The following is an 18872-nucleotide window of genomic DNA, read 5'->3' as shown; positions in this document are numbered from 1 at the left end:
CTAACCACAACATACTTCTGCATTTGTGCTAATGCACAAATACTGTACTTGCAGAAGTATCTGGGATAGTGACAAACCTTCCACTTGACACCAGGCCTTTGAAGAAAATTGATGCTCTTTCTTCTTTTGTCCTTTCCGAGTTCATTTCCATTTCCGAGTTTCATTTCCATCGTTGTTTTGCAGTCTTTTGCTATTTGTGTGCCTGTGGTTCTATATTTTTTAAACGTTTTACCAATTGTAAATATACCCACTCTGAATTATTGGGAGTTGAGCAGCATAGACATTTAATGAATTATTATCAACAGGTAGTCCTTGACTTACAACCATTTGTTTAGTGACCATTCCAAGTTACAACGGCACTGAAAAAAACGACTTTAAGACAGTTTTTCACATTTATGATGACCATAAAATGGGGTCACGCTCACTTAACTGCTTAGCAATGGAAAGTTTGAGCTCAATTGTGGTCATAAGTAGAGTTGAGGTACAGGTTGTAAATTCAAAAGATTGCTAGAAGTTCAAAGAAAATTGTACTCAGAAAGTTGCTAGAAATTCAAGAACGAAAACAATTCTACACATGGCTTAGTTAAAACCAAACTGGTGAAAAGCAAGAGCCAGAAAGCTCTGTTTAGATTAGCGGACTTAAAGAGTGATTTCATTATTTTCGCTATCACTAAGGTAACAGTCACATTTTTGGGGAAAACTGTCATTTTTCTTTCAATGGGCGTGCTTTGTTCAATATGACCAATTTGTTAAATAAAATGTGTTTAAAATGGGGAAGAGTCAGCAACCAGCAGCCCTTAATTCAAATTTACCTCCAAATAATGCTATCTGGCTCACTAATTACTTTCACCAGATTTTTTTTTTTTTTTGGGGGGGGGGACAAAAACAGGCAAATGAGTGTCAGCAAGATTTTTCAGTCAGCCAATTTAGAAACTGAGACAAGAAACTGAGACAAGCGGCTCCTTGTGGGACTCTTAACACATCCTTCCAGGTAGGTTAGCTCTGCAGCTTTCAGAATTCCCAGTCCAACATTTCTGAAAGTGTCAATTTAGACAAAGCTTTGACTAGCAAGTTAAACTGATGATCTTCAGGAATAAGCTATGATTTCAGAAGAATCACCATTTAACTGGAAAAATCTGATCTCTAAAACCAGAGACTATGAAGATGAGATATTTATATTGGCATTAACACATATAATTATATTATCAAACGTTCACCCACACATAGCTTATATGAATCAAGACGATTCCAGTTTTCATCATTGAAGAGAGACACAGCAATTCTTCCACTCTGCAATTTTGACAAAATTAATGGATTTTATTTACAATTTTTTTTTTGCTCCAAGATTACAACAGAAAACACGTTTAGTGAAATCTCATATTAACAAAATGCACTGATTTATTTGTAATGGTAGTAAAATGGGACAGAGTGACAGTCTCTGGTATGGCTGAGTGACTTTCCATGAACTGAAGCTAATGTGAAATCCCATGTTGGCTGTGTGATAAGGCCTTCCAGCATCTTGGGTTGCATCTTAGTGGCTTTCGCCTTTCTTTCCTACCACCTATGAAAGAGAAAGAGAAACGTTACCTCTTGAAGAAAAGGCAGATAAAGTAGATCCTCTCATTCAAAAGAAACTACCGAGAAGTATCTGCAATGTCTTTTCCAACAGGCATTTTAACAAGAGTTGAGAACAAAAGTGGCAGAGGATTAAATGGAAGAACTTTTAATTTTTAGCTAAGAAAAGCATGGCTCTGTTCAAATGATGACAGGGATGCCAATCAGATCAAAACATCCTCCTGAGCTCAGTATCAGACACTCCTGAGCTGTGTATCGGATACAGTTCAATGTGCATCACCTAAGTAATTACTATGAAATAGCAGAGAAACTTATTGTGACAAAATATCACTATTTTGCTCCAATGGCTCAACAACATTTCATGTTACGGTTAAATTCTACAGTAGGGATATGCAACTTCTACGATATGCTCACGAGGAAGAGGCATGTAAACTTTTGATAGGTCAGTGTGCATTCAATAAAATGTTAGTTTGTCATGTATTTACACCAGCGATGGTAACACAGCGTGAAGTTTTGGGTGACACACTGGCGTTCACCAATACCTAACAACACTGCCCGCCTCAAGTGTGTGGCAAATCCTGGGGAGTGCTGGGCCATGTGGGGGAGGAAATTGCCCCATTTCCCCCAAGACTTGCAGTCCAGTCCAGTCCAAAGCTCACTCCTTTGAGTAGCAGCAAAGACTCTAGGCAGCTTTAAGACAGCTTTAAGACTTACGGACTTCAACTCCCAGAATTTCTAGTCAAGTTAGCTCAGAAGTTCTGGGAGATGAAGTCCACAAGTCTGAAGATCCTTGCTCTAGGGTAGTGGTGGCTAACCTTTTTGGGCTCCAGTGCCAAAAATTGTGCGTGCCGTGCCAGAACCCCAAAGGCAATGCGCGCAGCCCCTCATGCCCCCTGCGCATACATGTGCAATTCCTTCCCCCGCTGCCCCCTTATTTGCACTGCGCCTCCCAGATTATTTTCAGCCTGTTTGAGACCTTTTTCGGCTTGCCAGAGGCTTGAGGGATGCCTCTGCAGGTTTTGTAGGCATTTTGTCACTTCTGATATTTCCTGAAATATAGGAAGTGACAAAATGGGCCTATTTTGGGGCCTGCAAAGGCATCCCCCTCAAGCCTCTTGGCAGGTCGAAAAAGGCCCAGAAATCAGCTGGGAGGTGCGCGCATGTGCAGTGAGGTAAGTTTGCCCGGGGCTCGCGTGCCCTCACAAATGGCTCTGCGTGCCATCTATGGCACACGTGCCATAGGTTTGCCATCACGGCTCTAGGGCCTCTACAGGTAGTCCTCGACTTATGACCACAGTTGAACTGAATGTTTGCCTGGTTAAGCAAGGTAGTTAAATGAGCTTTGCCCCATTTTACGACTTTTCCTAGCGTTATTAAACGAATCGCTGAAATGAATCATGTGGTTGTTAAGTGAATTTGGCTTCCCCCATTGACTTGGCTTGTCAGAAGCTGGCTGGAAAAGATACAAATGGCGATCATGTGATCCTGGGACAGTGCAACTGATGCCAGTTGCCAAGTGCCCGAATTTTGATCATGTGACCACAGGGATGCTGCGATGTGTGAAAACCAGCCACACGGTCGCTTTTTTTCAATGCTGTGGTAACTTCAAACAGTCGCTCAACGACAACCACACTAAATGGTTGTTAAGTTGAGGGCTACCTATACTTCAGCCTTAGCCTTGGCACTTTTGCCAATTTGGTCTAGATGGGGGAAGGGGGAGAGAGAGAACTCTTTCACTTTTATCTGTGGGGTGCGTGTGACACACGAGCAATCTAGTGAGGAGGAATCTTCCAAATCTTTTCCAAAGCTAAAAGCTTCACCACCACTGATCTACGCCAAACCTATCTGCTTGATTCCTTCAACACTAGGCACATCTGGAATTTACCAGGCTGGTGGCTCAGGTCACAGGCAAAATGAGGGAAGGGTTCAATTTCACAATGAAAGAATAGAAAAACAGCATTTGCTGTTATTCTTGGTACAAAAACTCTTAAATACACTTTCAAGGATGTGGGATGTAGAGGTGGGAAAGATAACTGAATCCCATTGAGGTTTCTCTTGTTCTGCCCTTTGACCTTATGTGGTCACTGGAGATGGTCTCGGCAGATTAGACTGACAAACTGTATTGATCTTCTCCTGGTCTGCTATTCTGTCTACCTTCCATCAGGTTCAGGGGGAGGGCAGAATTTGATACAGTGCACTCCAAACATTAATGTCATAATCTCCCTAGAGCAGGGGTTTCAAACTCCATTTCATTGAGGGCCACATCAGGGTTGTATTTGACCTTGGGGGCTGGGGTTGGCGTGGCCAGCTCGAGATCTCTCGTGTCAGAGGGCGCCTGTGGCGGCCTGAGGGCTCTGCCAGCAAAAAAGGGCTCCCGAACTCCGTTTTCGGCTGCGATGGCCTCCTGCAACCCTCTGCCAGCGAAAACAGCCTGGGAGAGCCGTAGGTGGCCCTCACGAGGTTTGTTTTTGGCTGTGACAGCTTCCTGCAACCTCTACCACTGAAGATGGCGCTTGGGAGGGCTGTGTGTGGCCCTCCCAAGCTCCATTTTCTTTGGCAGAGGCACCGCGGGCCAGTCCGTCATTGTTTCCAGCGCAGCCCCCCAGGCCAAATCTAAGCACCCTCATGCTGGATCTGCCCTCTGGGCCTTGAGTTTGACACTCCACGCCCTAGACAAACATTCAGCATTTAACGAGGCAGTTTCAAACATCACAACTTTGTATAACACAATACTGAAATCTCAAAATAAAAACTGGTAAGTGCTGAAGTGAGATATCTGCTAACTGGAACCAGCAAACATAAAAATAATCAATCATAATCAATCAATCATCATTCACTATATAGGCCATTAAAAAAAGAAAAGGCTAATCCTTGGAATAGATATAATGGCATGCAGACATTGGTGCTCAAAAATACTCAGGTTAACAAAGAATTAAAATGTCATGTAACAGTACAGAAAGAAAACAATAAACAAGTTAAGATTTAATTAAGCATGTTATATAAAAAGCCAAATTAAACTAGACAGAAATGTGAAACAAACATTTATTCCTTGGCTTTGATTAAAGCACGGTAGTCTGGTTTAGATTAAACAGTTACAACCACAAATTAGACAATTATGATGTTAGCAGAGGTGCATCAATCACCCCTCCCCCGCATAAAAATAATCTATACCATTCAGAAGGGGAAATGCTCAGGTGGCCCATGTGTATTATCTGAAAAATTAAACATTTCAGCATTGATGTTTCTCGACACAGTTAGATCTATCTGAAGAATTCTTAACCACAATAACTCACACCTATAACAATAAAGGAAAAATAACAGTTTTTTTATTCCTAATGCCTCATTATTTGGGCACATTTTTTCTTTATGAATTGAGCACACCCCATACAACATGTATGAATTAATCATTCAATAATTTTCCATTTTTAAAGTTCTGGATGGGAAATTCCTAATCTGATCATTTTTAGGGATTAAAATTTGCTCTCAACCTGCTGCCCAAGTTGCAGCTTTTTTTGACAGACTCCATGATGGTGCACTGTCATTAAGCACCATAGAACAGATTTCTAATGGATTTCTAAATGAATGAAAATTGTCATAAGTGGAAACATCCAAGTGATATTCATTATGCTGGGGAAGGAAGGAAGAAGTTCCTTATTTAGGCAGCAATTGCTGAAGCACATTGGGTTTTTTTAAAAATAATTATCCATCTACCAAGACAGAAAGCCATCCCAAATTTCCAGGCATTTTAGGACTAGAATATCCAGCTGGCAAGGCCATCAGACTGCAATTTGATAGGTATGGTCCCAAACATATATGAAAACAGAAAACATATCTGATGGCTGGATGGCAACTTCCTATTCAGTTACCTTCTGAAAGAACCACCAAGCTGTATTGTAAATTAAAACACCATATGAAATATTTTTCCACAGAAAGTAACGATATGGATAAAAGTAAATTAATTGTCAGAGAAAATTACAGTCAGAGTTACAGAGTCTCAATCCAGACAATGCCTTGTAGGGCCCATAACTCAAAGTCACAGCCCAAGACACTCTCAATTTCAGTGTCTCGGTCTCCAAAATAGCTCAGAGAATTGGTCAGCCAGATGTAAAAAAAACTGGATAATCTAGCTCAATTCAAGGCAGCTTCATATATATTCTGGACCAGGAAAATGCTATTATATCAGTTTAACCCTGGAAAAGTTGAAAGATCCCTGCTCTAAGAGGATCTGTAAGAACTTGGAAATCCTGTCAGGAAAGGCTTAGCTAGATATGACTCAGTCTGAATGGAGAACACAGTTGCACCCTTCAACTTCCTGTGAGGACTGGTACAAAAAAAATGCCAGTATGATGTAATGAAGTGAAATGTTGAAGCATTTAAGAGAAGAGGAAGGCATTTCAAAACCAAAACAGTGGATTAAAAGAAGAATTTAAAAACCACATGGTAAAAACAAAGACAAGTCCATGAGGAAAGAATGAGGAAGGAAAGCTGTCCCAGAAGATGGCGAGCAGGAATTGATGGTACCAAAAGCAGTGGAACTGTGCAAATGAGGAGCAGAGGGAGCAGGCAGAAAGGGGCGGTGGAAAGAAAGCTCATTTAAGAACAAAAATCTTCTGCATTTTTATTTCTTTGGGCCAGGGAAATGCTGAAAAATAATAAAATAGAGTGTTAACAATGAAAGCAGAGTAAATAAGTAGCCAATGAACAGGGGGAAATGGGAATGCCATGCCAAGGAGAGCTATCTGGATTTCACATGCATTATCCCCCTCAAACACCTTTCACCCCAAAGAGAGAGGCAGGAGTTTTATAATCCTTCCTTGTATGGAGATTATTAAATTATTTTAATTATTAAATTCAGGGTTAAATTTAATTAATTTAAAAATTAAAAAGGTATTAACATTTAACTAATTTTTAAATTTTTTAATACTTATTAATTTTAAAAGCCAAAGCTAAAAGAAAGTAACAAAAAGAGAGGCAGGGCATGCTATATCTTACTTAGCATAAATGAGAAAATCTCCCCCCAACACACACACATACACAAATTTAAACTTGCATACAATGAGTAAAAACACATGCAGGGAACAACAATTCCTAACTCTGGATACAAGAGATGAGGAACGAGTTAAATCTCAAGATATTATTGATATCTGTTTTGTCTGCTAAACGTTTCCGGAGCACTTGCTCTTTTCCATTACATTCACAACAAGCACTATAGATTGTAGTCACTGATCAACCGATGCCCGGGGTTAGAGAATAGAAGAAATCTTCCTTGGATATGGACCCATTCATGCTGCAAGTCTTTAAAATGAGGCACAATTTACTGGAGAGATTTTGGATTAAGTTTTCATCAACTGGTAACCCAGCAAGGAGTAAGAAGAATCTCCATATTATTTGGATTCCCAGGAAAAGGTGACTGTGATACACAGACATGTTTTTTTCTATCAGCTTTGGAAGTCACATATTCCAGTAAGAAAAGGGGTATTTAAAAGTAGGTCCAGAAACTGCTGAATTAATATAATCACCTCAAAAAGTCACAGTGATATTTTCCATGCAGAATTTTGTTATATAGTAGCTTGGAATTTCAAATTAAGAGAGGAAGTCCCTAGAAGCATAATAACGTATTACAGGTAGTAGAAATATGTACAAATTAATTGATCACAGAATCAACTACTGTATTTCAAAATACTCCAGAATGTTCTGTTTCCCTTTTGGACCTTGCCAAACCCAACTCTGAAGCATGTAGTTCTGGAAGTGCAGTTTGAGATGTTATACACATAATATTCTGGACAAAACGAACCTGTTTCAGCGTTAGAATACCTTTAGAAGATTTAAGGAAACCACCCCCCTGCCCCAATTGTCCCTGACTAGTACAATCCAGAGGTAGTTTGCCCTGGTCCAAAGAGAAATGGAGCGGTACATTCCCAGATTGTGGGGTTTTGCTCATTCTTAAGAGTTTAATAAGTGAAGAGTTTAATAAGAGTTTGTTCTAGCAAGTTAATAGTTCTGAAAAGGGGTAGATGTAGAATTTACTAAGAGGGATCCGAAAGGGCAAAAGGGAAATGAAAGCTGGACACTTTTTCTCCCTTTCTAAAAACACAAGAATCTCATTCCTACAACCCCAGAATTAATGATTCAGTGAAAGGGTATTTTCAAAGGTCCCTCCATCTGAGATTTCATAGAAGACTGTGGCACTAACAGACCAAAAGAAATGGATGGCATGTTGCCATGTAGCCAAGATATTTTGAACTGCAATTATGAATGCAATCCTCATCTTCCATTCATGTTAGCTCTACTTGGTATTCTATACCTTCAAATTAGGGAAGGACAAAGCTAAACTGGGGATCCAGTTTAGCCCCAGGAATTTCTCAATTACTCTTTGTTTCCTAGCGTCTTTCCTGCTGTTTATTATGTACCACAAATTAAGAGGCATCTTTAATTATACCCTCCTTCACATCATTAAAGGGGCTTTGGTAGAATTCTCAGCTACTTCTACCTTTCTTTTTCAAAGCAATAGCCCTAAAGCTTTGGCTCCAGAGCTGCCTCTGCTAAGGATAGACCTACAGGCTATGTAATAATCACTCCAGGTAGCATTGTCAACTGCTGTGGCTGCTATTCACCAAGAAAAGCCATTCTAAGCAAGGAACTTTCAACAAAGGTAGCATCCTATCACTTCTAGTCTCTCTACCTTTCTAATGTGGATTAAAGAGTGGATCTGGAGCGTGGTGTGGTGGTCTAGAGGTGGAGCTCTCACCTCACAAACAGGAGGCTGTGAGTTTGATCCTAGGTAGAGGCAGATATTTCTCTCTCTGGGCACAATGAGGAGACAGGTGAAACTCGAAAAATTAGAATATCATGCAAAAGTTCATTTATTTCAGTAATGCAACTTAAAAGGTAAAACTAATATATGAGATAGACTCATTACATGCAAAGCAAGATAGTCCAAGCCGTGATTTGTCATAATTGAGATGATTATGGCTTACAGCTCATGAAAACCGCAAATCCACAATCTCAGAAAATTAGAATATTACATGCAATCAATAAAACAAGGATTGTACATAGAACAATATTGGACCTCTGAAAAGTATAAGCATGCATATGTACTCAGTACTTGGTTTGAGCCCCTTTTGCAGCAATTACTGCCTCAATGCGGCGTGGCATGGAAGCTATCAGCCTGTGGCACTGCTGAGGTGTTATGGAAGACCAGGATGCTTCAATAGCGGCCTTCAGCTCTTCTGCATTGTTCGGTCTCATGTCTCTCATCTTTCTCTTGGCAATGCCCAATAGATTCTCTATGGGGTTCAGGTCAGGCGAGTTTGCTGGCCAATCAAGCATAGTAATCTCACAGTCATTGAGCCAGGTTTTGGTGCTTTTGGCAGTGTGGGCAGGTGCCAAGTCCTGCTGGAAAATGAAGTCAGCATCCCCATAAAGCTCATCTGCGGAAGGAAGCATGAAGTGCTCCAAAATCCCCTGGTAGACGGCTGCGTTGACCCTGGACTTAATGAAGCACAGTGGACCAACACCAGCAGATGACATGGCTCCCCAAATCAACACAGACTGTGGAAACTTCACACTGGACTTCAAGCATCTTGCAGTGTGTGCCTCTCCATTCTTCCTCCAGACTCTGGGTCCTTGGTTTCCAAATGAGATGCAAAAGTTGCTCTGATCGGAAAAGAGGACTTTGGACCACTGAGCAACAGACCAGTTCTGTGTTTCTTTAGCCCAGGTAAGATGCTTCTGACGTTGTTTGTTGTTCAGGAGCGGCTTGACAAGAGGAATATGACATTTGAAGCCCATGTCCAGGATCCGTCTGTGTGTGGTGGCTCTTGATGCACTGACTCCAGCCTCAGTCCACTCCTTGTGAAAGTCCCCAAGTTTTGAATGGCCTTTTCCTGACAATCCTCTCCAGGCTGCGGTCATCCCTGCTGCTTGTGCAACTTTTTCTTCCACACTTTTCCCTTCCACATAACTTTCTATTAATGTGCTTTGATACAGCACCTTGGGAACATCCAACTTCTTTTGCAATTACCTTTTGAGGCTTTCCCTCCTTATGGAGGGTGTCAATGATGGTTTTCTGCACAACTGTCAAGTCAGCAGACTTTCCCATGATTGTGATTCCTACTGAACCAGACTGTGAGACCATTTAAAGGCTCAGGAACCCCTTGCAGTTATGGCTTAATTAGCTGAGTAGAGCGGGACACTTTGAGCCTAGAATATTGAACCTTTTCACAATATTCTAATTTTCTGAGATTGTGGATTTGGGGTTTTCATGAGCTGTAAGCCATAAACATTTCAATTATGACAAATCACGGCTTGAACTATCTTGCTTTGCATGTACTGAGTCTATCTTATATATGTTTCATCTTTTAAGTTGCATTACTGAAATAAATTAATTTTTGCACGATATTCTAATTTTTTGAGTTTCACCTGTATATCTGCTGAACAAAACTCCACATTGGAGATAGGAAGGGCATCTGGCCATTAAATGCTCTGCTAGTTCCAGTCAGTTGCCCAGACTCTACTTTGCAAGGGATTATGGGGTTGTTAAAATGTAATGATGATGATCAAAGAGAGCTACCTGGTTTTTTTTTAAGGGGGAGGGGGGCTAAAAGGTATTGACTGGAGAAGGAAACATTTTAAGAGAAAAATCATTGTCATAACAACTCTGACATTTGTAGATAAACATGTACAATCAAACTTAACCTTTTGGAATAGGAAACAATGTTTATGTAAGCCTCAAACATTTCAGAATAACGTCATCACACACCATGCATATTCGTAAGATTTAAATGTATTCCTTAAGTCAGGATTCCCAAAAGGATGATTTGACTACTCCCCTTTTCTGCTTTCACTTCAGAAAGTTTGTTTAAGGTACTTTAATTACATAGTCAACAAACACCCATTTCTTCTGTACTGTGTTAATCCAGAATTATTATTATTTTTTTAAAGTAGGCTTATTGCTAGATTATGATATTGCTGATTCCTTTTAAAACTAGGGCCATGCAGTTAGGTGAGTTCTGCTGGTTAATATGGTTATGAATTGGATTGTGTTTAGAATCTTGGGTATTTAGTTTTCTTAATTATTTTTCTTGTGGTTTTGATCTCTGTATTTGGCCCAAAGTCACTTTTGGAAAAGGGGGAGGCCTTAACAAATCGTTTAAAGAAACAAACAGTGGCTTCACTGTACAACTAAGAATCCAGTATCAAAGCTAATTTTGCTGTCCCAAAACAGTCAGGTTTATTTTATTCATTTTATAGGAGGATTTTTTTTTTTTAAAAAAACCTTTTGTAATCAGAGAGAATTAAAAAAATTCATTGAAGACTGAGAAATTAAGAGTGGTTAAGCCAGAGCAAAGAATCATTGTGAATACAGATTATGCTCATATTATATTATTTCTTCAATGATTTTTCTGGCTTTTTACATTCTTTCCTCAAATTCACTTTGTCTTTTTAGGGGTAAGTAACAACTCATGGAAATCTCTGGCTTAAGCAGTCTTTATAAGCTTTTTAGAGCAATCATGCATTCTCTGGCTCTTTAACAGAATAAAGACTCCGAAGAAACAAATTCAACTTTTCTTTTTGAAAACATTGCCAGTTGTTTTTGAATATATGTATAAGATTCACATTATATTCCAAGATATAATTGTTTCTTGTTTTGAAGCCAAATTAGAACTTACCCGCTTGAAATCATTCATGTTTGTTGCTTGAACTGGTGTTCCAATAAATGTGAAATATGCAATTCTTGTTGTTTCTTCATCACCTTGATTAGACTGGACAAATAACTAAAAGGGAAGAGACAAGCACTGAATTATATATGTAGAAGTGTCAACAATCTATGAAAGAGCCAAGTTCAAAGAAAAGGAGTTAAAACCATGGAATACTAAAATAATTCAATTTTAAGTCTGCAGAATGTAATTGGTGGAACTCAAGCTTGCGTGCAGCTAATTTTGAACATAAATTCTAGGATACCGGTGCCATGTTTCAAACTAGTTTTGTTCAACTTGGCACAATTGCATTACTGGGAAGGAAGTCAAGACTTTGTACTCACAGTTACACTGTTAACATTCTGAAATTTTACATAGCGAAGTTGAATTATGCTGTCTTCTTTAATATCATCTGGTGTTAGTTCCAAAGCCTGAGTGGGTTCACTTCTTTCTGCCTCTTCAAAATCCATTGATCGAGGAAGATTGATAAATATTTTTACATATTTCGGACCTTGACCTAGAATAAAAACATAAGCCTTTTCAGAAACCTAGTGTCAGGATTCTGGCAGTTACCCCAATTAAATCATGAGTCTTGAGCCAAACTTCCAAAACTTCAAAGGATTTATTAGGAGTTAACATGTCCGGCACTGCCTGGGTGTAGCTGACTCTGAGACACACCATTCATTGTCACCCTTGACCCTTGTTTTCCCCCACCCCCTGGATGTATCATAATTCATATTCTCCAATGGGACACATCCATAGCCAAAAGTCATCAATCATGTTCTCCAGTTATATTTTTGTGCAGCAGAAACTTCAGTCACCTAGTTACTACCTCTGAAAAACTATGGATGGAATGCACTTTCCATTTCCAGGCTGCCGCACTGCTCTTTCAAACCCCTTTCCCCTCTCCCTTTCTGTTGGCAACTCTAAAACAACCATAGAAATACAGTATTTTATGAGTTGACACCTAGACTAATTCAAATTATCTTAATAGAAAAGCATAACACATCATGAAATCTCCTGCAATGAACACGAAGAGACTGTTTTGAGCATCGCACGTGAGCTAGAACTTCTCTGAGTTTAAAATGGTTTTTAAGTTCAGATACTTTTGTCTTTGAAGTAGGATATTTTGGGAAATTTTATCCTGAAAGGTTTTTTTTTTAAATCAAACCTTTTGTATAACTCTACTGACAAACCATTAAGCTCAACCTAAACATGAGAGGTAAATGCCACTATCAAGGCAGAATCTGTTTTTATTTACATGGTTGTGCTTATTGTTTAATTATTTAATGAGAACTGCACATTATTATGTATGTCATGTATTCAAAGGCAAAGTAACATGAAAAACGATATGGTTCCATCACAAGACAAATTTATCTATGTGATTTTGGAATGCAATTGCTTTAAGAAGTGCTGGATAGTTTGTTTTGCCAAGTTCTGCATGCACTGATCATATTTTCAATTAATTTGTTCTAACTCTGTCCTTCAATGTGGAGAACAGAGAACAGAAACCAGAACAGAGAACAGAAAACTGTAGCTTTGTATTATTAAAATCAACAGAGAATTAAAAACAGTACCAATGGAACTTCTCTTTGAGGAATTTTTTTTAAACTTACCATTATCAGGCCCCTGACATTTCATAGAATAAAGCTTGACCGGTTGATTAAAAGCTACTGTTATAAGCAGCTGTGGAGAAAAAGGGGAAAAAAAAAAACAGACTGAGAACAGAAAGCCCAAATGCATGATAGAACACATCACTACATAAATTTTGGGTTATTTGTTCCCTTATGTCTACATCCAAATCAGAGTAGGTGTTTTGAGTAAATACACAGAGGAAAACACTTGCTCTGTTGAAAAATAAACAATTATTATCCGGACAAATTTTTGAAAGTTGTAATACCTGCTCATCACAATCTGATTCCAAGAAGGTAGAGTCTTTACGTAAACAATTATCAAATCCATGTTCATCACTTTCATTAAGACACTCACATCCAGCTTTATTAACAAATGGCATCAAGTCCATCTGGAAGGAAAAGATAGCAGCTTTCATTACCTGGCTGTTCTGCATAAAGTACTACCTAGAGCAGCATTTCTCAACCTTAGCCCCTTGAAGATGTGTGGACTTCGACTCCCAGAATTCCCCAGCCAGCATATGCTAGAAGTTGAAGTCCACACATCTTCAAGGGCCCAAGAAAAAGAGACCTAGATGTTCTTAAAACAATAATTGGTTAATGACGTTGTAAATAAATTTGAATATTTGCCAAACACAAAACAAAAGAGGCAACAGAGAGGAAAAAAAAACCACCCCTATTTATTTAATGGAACGTATAAACTTCTGCTATTCTGGAGCTGTCCATTTGCAGCAGGCAATTTTAAAACTAACTATTTTGTTAACAAGCGGAAGTACTGTATTTTTCGGACTGTAAGATGCACCCCCCCCCCCCCAAAAAGTGGGAGTGGAAATGTCTGTGCGTCTTATAGAGTGAATACGGGCCTGTTTTTGGCCTACCGAATCCTTTGTGCATCCCGTTTTCGGCCTCCCCGGCGTCCAGAAGCTGTTGTGGTTAGCTGGCAGTAGGTGCAGATGGCTGAGGAGAGCGAGGACTCTGATGAAGGGTCAGGACCATCAGGGAGTGGACTGCTGCCTTCAGATTGTGGGGGCTGGCAGCAGTGATGAGGAGGTTCCCGAGGAGCCTGTGCCAAATGCACATGCACCAAGTATTGCTTGGAGGAAAGAACAATTAGAGCAGCACAGGTGACTTGGGAGTAAGGCTGCAAGGTAATGGTCCCTCCCTCGGGAGGATAAAAGCCAGGTTTGGAAAAGCGTTCTTTGCAGATAGCAAAGAAGCTCTGAAACTCAACTGGTGGACATTTTAGTTCATGTTTGGAGAATTTTGTAAATTAGTTCTTATCTCTGGATTTTTGGCAGCCTTGACAAACAACTTAGCAAGGCTCTTTCTTGTCGGAGCTAATTAATGGAAAGCAGCCTTCAGAACAGAATTCATTATTAAACCTTAAAAGGTGGGGGCTGGTGCCTTTGTCTGTGTTTGCTCTTTGGGAACCTGGTTGGGTCAGAACAGAAGCACTCTGCAAGCTAAAAACTGCAGGAGTCATGGAGGGTTTGGGAGGCCAAAAAAACGGGCCCGTTTTTAGCCTGCAGAGTGCTTGTGGACGCCAGGGAGGCCAAAAATGGGACACGCAGAAGCCAAAAACTATTCCCCCCCTTGTTTTCCTTCTCTAAACCTAGGTGCGTCTTATGGTCCGGTGCATCTTTTAGTCCGAAAAATATGGTGGTTGCCTGGTGTCAAGTCAAAGCTGCTAAACAGCACATTGTGTAAACTCTTAGTATGACTTATTTTCATTCACATTAGACGCAAGGAAGTCGGTGTGGTACAGGCAACATTTGCAAATTGAACTGATGCAAATTCAACTGGCCTATATTCATGGGGAATTATTTACATAAGAAAGATTCATTTGGAAAGGTAATCTGGGATATATTTACGTTACAGGATTTGTCTCCATTTAGCTGTGAATTTCAAGTACTTAACATCTCCAAAGTGATGCAATGTTTTGGGGTTGTTTTTTTTTTTTTTTTTTGCATTTAACGTAATTCTAGGTTTCGGCAAATACCAGCCTTCAGCAACGTGTAATGGATTGCATTTGCTAATACGAAAAACAAACCCACAAGGCACTGCAGTTGCAAAGAGTCTACCTCCTGACCTCCTGTCCAGTCAGTAACTCTATTAGTATTTGGATCAAGAGGCAAAACATGGAGCCCTTTTAGGGACTTCCGGTTTGAAGGGCTTCGGCGACAGACAGAAATCCGCGATCATGCGCGGTTTCTGTCTGGGCTCACCGCTGGAACACCCTGAGCCGGCTGGTTTCGGGGCTAAGCCACCCCGTAGAGGTGGTGAAGAGGGGGGAGACCGCCAGCAGGGTTGAGGAGAGCCGCATCTCTCCTCAGTTGGCCATTACTCCCTTTCCTGAAGGCGGTTCCAGCGGTGGTCAGAAACGGCCACCACAAAGGAGAACTCGACCGGAAAAGAATGTGCAGGAGGAAGATAAGAAGTGAAAGTTTTGGCTGACTGGGTTAAATTGTAAAAGCAACAACTAAGGTACCCTGGAATTTAAACTTACAAAAAATAACATCGCTCCCAAAGAAGAGTCGGAAGCAGCGAAGGAAAGTGAAAAGGGAAAGGTTTGGCTTTTTTTTTCTTCTCTCTCCTTCCCTATACTGACAACTAAGAGACTTAAATAAGAAATCGGAAAAATCCGCTTTGATATCAATAGGCAATTAAGCTAAAAATAAACAAAATGCCAAAGGGATAATAAAGATTTCTGGACATTAAAAACTTTCTTTTTCATAAGCAGGAAGGGAGAGAAAAACAATAAGGGCAGGATCTGGAAGAGGGAGGAGACTGCCTGGAATTAAAAAGAATATACAGTAACACTTCAACAAGACTTCTAAAAGATACATTTTAACTGAAACTTTGCAACTACATGCCGGTAAGCGTGGGAAGCGGCCCCACATCCTGTTTGCTGGTAAGCCCCCCTTGGGTGTTCAGGGCAAAAGTCATCCACGCGCAACGTGCCTGGCTGGTGTGCCCCGCCCTTTCCCCAACTTCCAAGCCTGCTTGAGGCAGCAGGCTGCCCCCCCCCTTTCTTGGCGCCCCGTGGACCAAGGGTGGGGTGGGCCCCCCCCGGGGGGGGGGGGTGGTGGGTAACCGGCTTCTCTGGCCCCGCCGGTTTTAAAGCGCTGGCGGTCCGGGGGGCAGGCGGGGGGGGGGGGGGGGGGGGGGGGGGGGGGGGGGGGGGTTTTGCGAGAGGGCAGAGGGGGACGGGCATAGTAACCCCAGGAAGAGAAAGTGAAAAAAAAGAGCCCCAGTATTTGGATTATTTGAGAAAGTGAAAAAAAGAGCAAAAAGAAACAGCTTGCGTGTATTTGGATTATTTGGTGATCTTTGGATTTTTTGTTATTATATTTGAATGACTAAAATCAATCGGGTGTTTGTTTAAAAATTTATACAATGACACTACTTCTGGATGAATTGAAAATGGAACTTAAAAAGTACAAAGAAGATGCACAAGGGAAGGGTTCTTTTGGCTTCGTTTTTCAATTCTTAGAAATGGAGATTTGGAACTATGAGAAACAACAAGACTGCAAAACAAGGGGAAGAAAAAGGAAAGTGGGGAAAGAGAATGGAGAATTTAAGACTTAAAAAAACAACCAAAGAAAAGAAAAATGATTCAAAAAATAAGTATAATACTGGAAAGCAACAGAAAAGGGGAATACAGAAGAGAGAAATAGAGGTAGAGAGACAAGGGGGTAAAAAGGGGAGAGAGAAGAAGAGAGGGAAGAAGGAAAGGAAAAGAAGTTACAAAGGACTGGAGCAAGATATAGAGAAGCAGGACCTATTTAGAGATAATGGGTGAAAATCTAACTGAAAAATAAATTCTGTAAAAGTACATAAGATTGTATTGTTATATTAGTAATAGAGATAACTTTAGAAAATTGGAAACAACTTATGATTAAAATGAGGGATAAAATAGTTAGTGTAATTTAGTGAAATGTTTGTGAATAAAATAAGTGAAATAAAATAAATGAGAAAATTGAATTAGGAAGGAACGGGAACATTTTAATTAGTTAATGTTTTATAAAATATAAGTGGGGGGGGGAATTAACTATGGAAAGCTTATAATTGTTCCCATAGAAGTATGATATTTAATTGAAAAGTAACGTTAAAGATGTTAAGACTTTAATGAATATTAATATTAATGATAGAATTGAATTGGAATGGAATGTTTTAATTATATACATTTATAATTTTTTCTTTTTTTAAGAATACAGTGTGTATTTTAAGAATGTACCAAGCAGAATCCAAATGGAAGTTATGTATTATATTGAATGTTACAATTTTAGGGAAAAGATATAAAGGCGTCATACTCCAATCAGTAACTACAGGAGAAATCTTGTTTAATGAGAAAAGATAATAGATAATTGAAACAGGACAGACAAAAAATATAAATACAATGATTTGAATTGAGATGAGATAATTAAAATAAAATTGAGAAAATTAAAAGAGGGGAGAAGCTATGCAGAAAATGTAAAATGGTAATAAGATATGGAATAGAATATAAAAATGAGCATGAACCTGAATTTGTGTTTGTACGAAGAAATGTAACCCGGGATTATGCTACTTTTAAAAAAGATGTTTTATTTGTATTTTTTTTCTCTTTGTGAAAACTCAAATAAAATTTACAAAAAAAAACCAAAACAAACCATGGAGCCCTTTTAAGGGGAACAGAATATCAAACACTGCTTAGAAATTGCAATGAAAGTGACAGCTCTAGTTGAGTGTTTTGTCACATTAAGGTTCTCATTTACACACGTGTGTCATTCTTGCTGTCATACAAGATTGTGATTAGCAACATTCAGGAATCCAGAGGTAAGACTTGAATAAGGAAAACGTAATAAGCGTTTGCTGACAGCAATTACCTCTCAGCCCTGGAGCCAATTCCAAAGGTGGAGTTTGACAAAACAAAATATAAAAATCCTGTATAAATTCTTCATTTCTGCATCCATGGGACTGATGGGTAAGAATTACAAAGGAGCAAAGATTTCTTCAATTACAGTACAGATGCTGCCCCTCTCCCTGATCAGGATTGTATCTGTACTGACGTTTCTGCCAAGCTATGATGGCTCTTTCCTTTTACAGAAAAACCCACAAAACATTTGCATCTTTTAAAAATCAGAATGAGGTTATGTTCCATTTAATTTTTAAATGCTCATAACAACAAGGCTTAATATGGCTTGCTTGGTTTCGGTTTGGTATAGGAACAAATGATAATTGGTGGCTGTGCATAATTATTGATGAAGTCTTTAGGCCACTAAATATGTACAATCAATCTTATTGAATAATAGATTCTCTTAAGGAGGATTAATCTTGATCCTGTAGATTACTTTGTACAGAATTCAGATCTGTTCTTTTCCGGACAAGCCAAACACCATGTCACAGGTAGTCCTTGACTTACAAACACAGTTGAGCCCAATGTTTTGTTGTTAAGCAAGACAGTTGTTAAATGAGCTTTGTCATTTTATGACCTCTCTTGCCACAGTTAAGTGAATCACTGCAGTTAAGTTAGTAACATGGTTAAATGTGATGACCCAGGCCATGGCACAAAAGCAACAAAGTCACAAAATAGGTAAAATCCCTTTAATACCTCCAACTTGCCCCCCCCAATGTCCAGTTATCATCGGCTGGAGAAAAAACTCTCACAAGAACAGTTTTTAAAGGGAAGAAATTCCATCCTAACCCAAAGTACATATAAATTATAAATAAAAACCAACACAAACCATTGCTGCAGCAATTAACAAGACAGTGCAGGATAAGGAATTGAAGACTTCAAAAGATAACGAAATACACACAGTTGGGAGGACGCCAGAACTCAGATTGAGACTTGAGAAACCAAAATAATTCACGCTTTGCTTCCAGCAAGGAGCTGTGCGCAAACACCCTCTTTATCCTGTTTTCCCGGCTACAGCTAATGAAGGGGATCAGGGCCCTTTTCTCCCCCATAACCCACGTAACTCACGTTGCT

General features: G+C 39.6%; 1 protein-coding gene across 2 annotated transcripts in view; it reads right to left on the bottom strand.

The window, feature by feature from the left end:
• Nucleotides 1-1296: 1296 nt before the first annotated feature.
• The window catches only part of TXNL1 (thioredoxin like 1), a 29685-nt gene continuing 12109 nt past the window's right edge, over nt 1297-18872 (bottom strand). The window contains exons 4-9 of one of the 2 annotated variants that reach the window (XM_087958595.1): nt 13174-13296; nt 12890-12959; nt 11618-11790; nt 11247-11351; nt 4747-4787; nt 1297-1561 (exon numbers count right to left, since the gene is read on the bottom strand). In XM_087958595.1, coding sequence (XP_087814721.1) covers nt 1555-1561; nt 4747-4787; nt 11247-11351; nt 11618-11790; nt 12890-12959; nt 13174-13296 — 519 coding nt within the window. In that variant the 3' untranslated portion in view covers nt 1297-1554. The remainder of the gene's footprint in view (nt 1562-4746; nt 4788-11246; nt 11352-11617; nt 11791-12889; nt 12960-13173; nt 13297-18872) is intronic. The other variant, XM_026666356.2, reaches the window with a different exon arrangement.

This window comes from Notechis scutatus, chromosome 2, assembly GCF_049901735.1.
Source record: "Notechis scutatus isolate UNSWTSFEM ecotype Mainland chromosome 2, rNotScu1.2, whole genome shotgun sequence".
Classification (NCBI taxonomy): Eukaryota; Metazoa; Chordata; class Lepidosauria; order Squamata; family Elapidae; genus Notechis; species Notechis scutatus.
This window is presented reverse-complemented; position numbering and strand designations above follow the sequence as displayed.